Source organism: Octodon degus, unplaced genomic scaffold (assembly GCF_000260255.1).
Source record: "Octodon degus isolate 3935 unplaced genomic scaffold, OctDeg1.0 scaffold00196, whole genome shotgun sequence".
Classification (NCBI taxonomy): domain Eukaryota; kingdom Metazoa; phylum Chordata; class Mammalia; order Rodentia; family Octodontidae; genus Octodon; species Octodon degus.
In genome coordinates this window covers 2599166-2607371 of record NW_004524772.1, presented here as the reverse complement: position 1 = coordinate 2607371, position 8206 = coordinate 2599166, and the positions used below count along the sequence as shown (strand labels likewise).

Below are 8206 nucleotides of genomic sequence, written 5' to 3'. Positions count from 1 at the left end.
GTGTTTATTTTCTCTCCCTCTTCTGGGCTCCCTATGGCTTGCTTCATCTCAAGCTTCCGTAGCCATACTATTGTGGTTTTTTACTTCTTCCACTCATTTTTTAAATTCTTTGCAAGTTTTTTGTTGTTGTTTATATGCTGTATTCTGAGATCTTATTCACTCTTATATCAAGAATAATAGCACTCCTATAGTAAAAACATCTGTGTTCACAGAAATCATAATAGAAAATGTAGGGAAGTGAAGATTGCAGAACACCAACCATGCAGAAAATAGAAGCTCCCCACTACATATTTTAATCAAAATTCCAGATGTCCAATAAAAAGAACATTTGAAGATGTCAGAGAAAAGCAAAGATTTACATATAAAGGTAAACCTAGTAGGATCATAGCAGGATTAATACATATTTTAATGGCCAGGAGAATCTAGAGTGAAGTATTTTAAGTCCTAAAGCAGAAAGCTTCCAGCTAAGGTTAACATATCCCGCAAAACTATCTTTCAAAGTAGATGGAAAAATGAGGTGATTTCATGAAAAAATAACTGGAGAGATGTGTGAACACCAAGGCAGCGCTGCACAGAGTGCTCGGTGTCCTCGACAGAGACAGCAAGGCCAAGAATTTAGGGGTATGAATGCATTGGACAAGGCAGATAGGTCCTCTAAGCAAAAAGAAAAGTGTCATCAACAGGAAAAGAATGAAACATCAGGACATGTTTCAGCAGTAACTCCCAGTGGCCTCCATTGTTTTAAAAGGCTCAAATCGACAAATTGGATCAATCAGCGGAACCCAAAAGTCTTGCATTCTAGAAACTAATAAAAAGTCATAGACCAAAAATTAAAGTGTGGAAAATAATACTTCATACACTGGAACTCCCTAGAGCCATCAGGGGCAGTAATTTAATTCTCAAACTTGAAGCTGAAACTGATGACATGAGGCAAAGGAAGGCACAGCATACTATTTAAGGTAATAATCCAACCGGTAGAGCTGACATTTGTTAATATATGTGCACCCACTACTGAAGCACCTATCTTCATAAAACAAATAATGCAGAGTGTGAAAGATCAATTAAATACTAACATCATAGTGGGTAATCTCACTACTCTGTTTTCACAAAGAGACTGATTACACAGTGAACAAAGATATATCAATGTTGAACCATGCCTTTGAACTAATGAATATGTACAGTGTTGTGCCCTATTACAACAGAATATACATTCTTTCTCAGCTGCACATGGATCTTTCTGCAAAATAGATCACATACCAGTCCACAGAGCCTGCTTAAATACGCAAGCATTGTGGTCACCCTATGTTCACTGTCAAGCCATTGTGCACTGTAACTAGAAATCAGTCACAGAAGAAAGCACAGAGAACTTATAAACAACTGGAAACTTAACAGCACTCCTGAACACTCAGCGGGCCACAGAATAAATCAAGAAGAAACTAAACAATTTCTGGAGTTGAAAGGCCAGTAAAGCACATCAGAAGCTATGTGAAATAGAGCAATCCTAAGAGGAAAGCTTGCTGCAGTGTGTTCACATTGGAGGGTCGAGGAGATAGCTCAGCAGCATAAGTACTTGCCTGATAAATGTAAGGTCCTGAGTTTGATCCCAGGTACAAAAAAAAAAGGGGGAAACATTGGAAAAACAAGCTCAAATAACCTAATATGGAATCCTAAGCTAACTGAGAAACAACCATCTAAACTGTTACAGTTTACGACTAATTCAATGCTGGGTTTATGGTGTGAGTGCTACCCCCGGCCTAGGGCGGATAGTCTGAATGCAATAAGAGGGAGGGAGAGAGGCCTGCTCTCTGCTGTTACCACTGTTCCTCCCTTTTTGCTCTTGCTATTTTCTGCTGCCATGAACTGCTGCCCTCTGCCATGTGCCACTCAGCCTTGGAGCCAGCCGAGTACAGACTGAAACCTTTACAAATTGGGCTAAATAAACCTTTCCTTCCTTAATTTTGGGTGTTGGATTTTTTTTTCCTTTTCTGAGCATTTATTATAAGATCCCAACAGTTTAATTTTTTTCTTCTCAACATCCTGCTCTGTGGCTTCCTTGGCTCTCTTCTCCTGGATGCTAAAGAACTGGGTGTTGGCGCGGGCCGTGCACAGGCTGGCAAATGCTTTGAAGTTCTTTTCTACCTCTGTGATGACTCTGGCTGCCTTCTCCTTCTGTGGACATTTCTGAAGGGCATCACAGGTCCTATCCGCAGGGTGGCCACCTGGAGTTCTTCAGCAGAGCTGTCTCCTCTTTTTGGGGGCCAATGGCTTCCTGGGGGAGAGGATGAGCTTGGAGTGGTGCTTTTTCAACTGCTGCACATTGGCCTGCAGGGACTTGGTGGGTTTGTTCCACCGCCTTGGGTTCACCGAGATGCCAATGGTCCAGGCCACCTGCTTGTGAATGCCGCCACCCACAGGTCCTCCAGACTGAAGCCCCTGCTGGCTCGGACCTTGGTGTGGTATCACACTGTGGGACAGGGCACAATGGGCCGGATGGGTCCAGACGCGGGGCCTGGGGCGATGCGGCGCGCTTTTGCCTGCCCAGCCTTGAACTGGCAGATCTTCTGAGATGGCTGATTGAACCACTTAGCCATACGCCACTGCCAGTCCTTGTGGCATTGGGGCTTCACAATCATGCCATTCCGGCTGGGTGCCATGACTGCCTCGTAGGCCGCGGATTGGCGGAAGCTTGTGTTGGATATTTTGTCCTAGCAATGAGAGAAAAGTATCAGAAACAAACCAAATTTATGGAGGGAAATCATTAAAATCAGAGCAGTAATTAATGAAATTGAAATTTTAAAAAATTACAAAAGACAAGACATTAATGCAACTGGAAGTAAAAAATGACAAAATCACAATAGACAATATTAGAACTCAAGATAGTAGCTACTGTGACAAGTTGCATGCCAAAAAATTGAAATTTTTGAAGAGATAGAATAAATTGCCAGAACTAAATGACGAAGACATAAAACCTCTGAATAATCCATTGACAAGCAATGAAATTGAGGCAGTAAAAATAAAACAACCTACCGACTAAGAAAAGCCTAGGACTGGATGGTTCACTGCTGAGTTCTATAAGACCTTTTACAAGAGTTTAACAGCAGTCCTCCTCAGACTTTTTAATGACACTGAAAGGGATGGCATGCTTCCAAACTCACTTAGGGAAGCCAGCATCATGCTGATACCAAAACCAAAGAAAGACCCAGCCAAAAAACAAAACTACAGACCAGTCGCCATAATGAACACAGGTGCAGAATGCTTAATAAGGTACTGACAAACAGAATGCTACACATCATCAAAAGGATCATACATCATGAACAGGTAGGTTTGATCTTGGGATTGCAGGATATTTCAACATAATGTAAATTAATAAATGTAATATACCACGTAAACAAGGATGAAAACCACATGGTTCTACCAGTAGCAACAGAAAAAACATTTGAGAGTTGAACACCTATTCATGGTAAAATCCCAATAGGTATGAAAGGACCTTACCTGAGCCAGATTCAAGCCACTTATGATAAACCTACTGGCAACATCATATTAAAAGGGGAGAAGCTGAAAGCTTTCCCTTCAAAATCTGGCACAAGACAAGTATGTTCACTGTCATTTTTGTTTAACATTATACTCAAAACAGGTGAAAAAAAAAGGGTATATATATATATGTATATAAAAATGTATGTTAGATATTATATAATGTATAAAATATTTGCAGATGACATGATCCGCCACTTATACGACAAAAGTCTTCCCACCAAAAAGCTACTAAAAGTCCTAGAATTAGTAAGCAAATTCAACAGTGCATCAGGTTACATAATTAACACAAAAATAATGGTGCTCCTTAACACTAGTAATGAACTCATTTAGAAAAATTAGGAAACCCAACATTCACAATAGAATACAAAATAATTCCTAAGAATTAACCTATCTAAGGAAAACTGAAAAAAGAGATTGAAGAGTACATGAAAAAGAGGAAAGATATCTGCTGTTCTGAATAGGGAGAACTAATATCAAAATAGGTTTTCTTCTAAAAGAATATAGATTTGTTGTAATGCCAGTCAAAAACACTATTCCTCACAGATTCATATGGAACCAGAAAAGACCCTCGACAGCATAAATAGTCCTGGGCAACAAGAGCAGAGGAGAGGGAGCTCACAATCCCTGACTTCAAGCTGTACAAGGTTATAGTGATTAAAAGCAGCACAGAATTGGCACAATAACAGATGTGTGGATCAGTGGAATAAAACAGGGTGCAGAAATAATCCCAGTCATATTTGGCTATTTCATCTGTGATAAAGGGGTCACAATATATTGGAGGAAAGATAGCCTGTTTAGCAAATTGTGCTGGGAAGACTGACTGCCCAGCCATAGAAGATTGAAGGTGGACCCATATCTCTCACCATGGCTGATATCAAAATGGATTTTACTAAAGACAGAAGTATTACAACAGAGAACATTGAACCTCCTGGAAGATTCAATAGGAAAAGCTCTTGAAGTCATTGAGCAGGCAAGGACTTTTCTGAACAGAACACCATTTGGACAAAAAATAATCAGATGGATCATAGCAAATTGAACACCTACACAGCAAAGAACACAACAGAGTGAAGAGACAAGCCACAGAATGGGAAAAAATCTTTTCCAGCTGTGTCTCAGAGGTTAATAGCTAAAATATATAAAGAACTAAAATAAATAATTAAATAAAAAATTAGACACTGCTCCAAATAGAGGACATAATTAAGAAATACGCAAGTGAAATGAACTTCTCAGAAGAATTACAAATGGCAGATAAACATGAAAAAAAGTTCACTATGTCTAACCAGTAGAGCAATACAAATTAAAATAATACTTAGATTTCATTTTCCACAGTGGGTGGGGGAGTGGTAGAAATAGTCTTTAGGAAACTAAATACTAAATGGTGGCATGGCTGGGATGAAAAAGTAAGTGTATTATTTATGAGACTAAACTAGCAAAACCATAGTGAAAACTTCCCAGAAAAAAATTAAACTAGAAATCCCCTTTGCAATTCAACTGTTTCACTTCTAAGTATCTTTCCAAAGAGCTAAAAATATCATGTTACAGAACTGTTAACAGCAGCACAGTTTATAAAAGCTGAATTGTGGGAGCAGCCTGCATGTCCATCAATAGACAAATGAATAAAGAAATTATGTTCTTTATGTAATAGAATACTAGTCAGCTGTTAAAAAGGAGAAGCTCAAGACATTTGTAGGAAAATGGACACACTTTGAAAACCTAATGTATAAGCCCGGCACACGTGCTTGAATATGTAGTAATTTCTCTCATTTAATTCAGAGTACAAATAAAAATCAAAATATCTTCTGCAAAAGGGAATGGAACAGAGTCTGAGGGAAAGAGAGGTGAAAAGAAAAGAGTATAGACACTTAAAAGCATCATATATTTGTACCAACAACACTCAGTGAATATAGCGCTTGCATTTTGTAAACATGAACTAATAATAATAATGAAAATAGGGGAAGATAACCTAGGGATGGAGAAAGGGGGTGGGGCTAAAAAGAATCAAGATCCCTTCAGTGCATGTGCCCACACCCTAAAATGAAGGTAAGCGTCACATACTCCAAACGTAGACAAATAAAAACTAAAGAGCACCTTTGAGTTTTACAGGTGTAGTTCTACATTTGCTAATTATAGAATCTTAAATAAGTTCTCTAATCTTTATAAATGTCTGATTCCTCATCTATAAAATGGAAATGATAATTTCTTCATAAGGTTGCTGCAAATATTGAATGAAATAGCAAATGTTTACAAATTGAGTAGGCAGTTAATAAATGATACCTAAATCATAGTGGTATATCCTCTATGCTGTCATGCTAACTCGTTGTTAATTCAGCTGATTTACCTGTAGTGCTGTCAGCTAAGCAAAGTGGGTAACCCCATTACCTGCGTGAGCAGGTTGTGAGTGGTGTCAGGCCTCAAAAGTTAATGGCCAATACGTGAATGTAAACAACCCGGGCCATCTATCTTCAAATACATGATCTCTCTCTCTCTCTCTCTCTCTCTCTCTCTCTCTCTCTCTCTCTCTCTCTCTCTCTCCATGGTCTCACTATGAAGCTCAGACTCTTAGTGATCCTCCTGTCTCAGCCTTCCCAGAGCTGGGGTTAGGTGTGCTGTACCACACTCAGTTTCGGCACGGGGCTCAGGCTGGGGCCGGCGCTTGGTACCTGGGATCTAACCCAGGTCCTTGGGCTTGCCAGGCTGGTCTTTTTTGGTTAGTTAAATTTCCTCCCCCAACTGTGGGGAGTGATCACATAGTTCTGTGTGATGCAGCAGGGTTAGCATTGTCTGACACCCTCAAGTGAGATAAACTTCAAGCCATTAATCTTGCAGTGGTGTTACTTTCAGTAAAATAGTGAAGAATTCATTTTGTTGTTGTTGTTCAATTGGGTAAGAATTACATGTTTATGGAACACTTCATGTAAATATAAGTGAAATAATTGTGTAAGATCATTGCAGTAATTTTCTTTTCCTCCTCTCTTTCCCCTTCCCCGATCCCAGGCTTTGGGAAAGAATTTCAGGACTTGGAAGCAGGCTGTAAATCTCACGAGCTCCACCCAGAGTCACATCTACATAAGAAACACCCTGTGATAAAAAGGTCATCATAGATAATGGGACATTTTAAAACCATTTTTCCTAAATGCATACATTATACTAACTCTTTATAAGGAGGGCATAAGTATAAAAATCAAGTCTACCTGCTGTCTGTTCATTGGGAGTCATTCATAGAATTTGGACCTCACAGTAGAGGGCCTGCAAAGTACCTACAGGTACCGTCAGCGATCATTCTAATACTCATGGTATCATGGTATTCTTTTTTTTTTTTTTTTAAATTTTAGTAAGGGTCTACAGGGTCTCACTACATAGATTGGACTCAGTGATTCTCCTCTGTTCAGCCTCCAAAGAGCTGAGATTACAGGCACCCACCACCACGCCCAGTCTGAGTCGCCAGCTCAGTGCACCTTGGAGTGGAGCCTGCACAGCAGGCCAGGATCAAGTTCTGGCTGCTGAGTCTGCTTAAGTAGGTGCTTTAGTCCCCTGAGCTATCTGGCTGGCCCCTCTCATGGTATTCTTACAAGGTGGGTAGGTGGTACAATGTGAAAGGAAATACATTCTAAAAAGTCTAGTAGAAGCCTGAAACCGTGGGTAGGAGTACCAAGCTCTGTATGTATTAATGCCTTTGATGTCTGAATCGAGCACTTATGTCCTGTGGCCATAACTTTTGAGTTAGACGTCTAATAACAAAAATAGCACAAATTTCTAGAGGATTTGCTCCTACTGTAGATATTAGTGACCCTAGCTCACTTTTTTTTTCTTCTCCAATTTCTCTGGCTTATCTGAGTCACCAGCATCATTATCCTGATGCCTTAGGGCTACTAAGTAAACTGGGATTTCATGAAGACACTGTGACAACATTACAAGAACTGATAACTGAGAGACTAATGGGTGGATACTGCAAACAATGTAGATAAACTGGACAGAACGATGATTTTTTTTCTAGGAAAGACCACAGCAGATTTCCTGAAACTTAGAATAGTGGCATGCAGTTTAGATATCATGAATTCTTTATCTTAGGAATTTTCTACTTAGTATTGGGGCTCCTGGTGCAAGCCTGTAATCACAGCACTCTGGCATGCTTAGGCAGGACAGGGATTTAGTTTTATATAAAGGCTCTGGAATTATTTCCCAGTACTACCAAAAAAAAAAAAAAAAAACCAAAATTCACTTAATATTTTCAGACTCCAGTAGACCATGCATAACTAATACCATGGGTAATGGGGACTACTGTATTTTATTTTTAAAAATTGAGCTTTAGATTAAGTGATGTACTTAAAGCAATGAGGCTGAGATTTTATTTTACCTGTATTTATCTAGCCAAACCATTCTGCTGTAATTCAAGTTCATGTAATGTATAGGAGGAAAAATAGCTTAAACATATGAGAAATATAATTTGCAGCATGGTATCACTTATGTTTATTGTAGAAGTTAATATAATCTCAAAAAATTTTAAAATCAGTATATTAGGTTTATAGAAATATATATTTAAGATATTTAAATTTATAAACATAAATTTATGTATATAAATATTTATATACATTTACTTATATATTTAAATATCTCTGCCTTTAAACTTGTAATGTTGATAGAAAGTATTTTAGAGTATTGAGTTGTTTTTTTT

The 8206-nt window shown here is 38.7% G+C and overlaps 1 protein-coding gene across 3 annotated transcripts in view; it reads left to right on the top strand.

Moving 5' to 3' along the window:
• The window catches only part of Usp53 (ubiquitin specific peptidase 53), an 81505-nt gene that overhangs the window by 68955 nt on the left and 4344 nt on the right, over positions 1-8206 (top strand). For all 3 annotated transcript variants that reach the window (XM_023704423.1, XM_023704421.1, XM_023704422.1), the window contains one exon: positions 6529-6625. In XM_023704423.1, coding sequence (XP_023560191.1) covers positions 6529-6625 — 97 coding nt within the window. The remainder of the gene's footprint in view (positions 1-6528; positions 6626-8206) is intronic.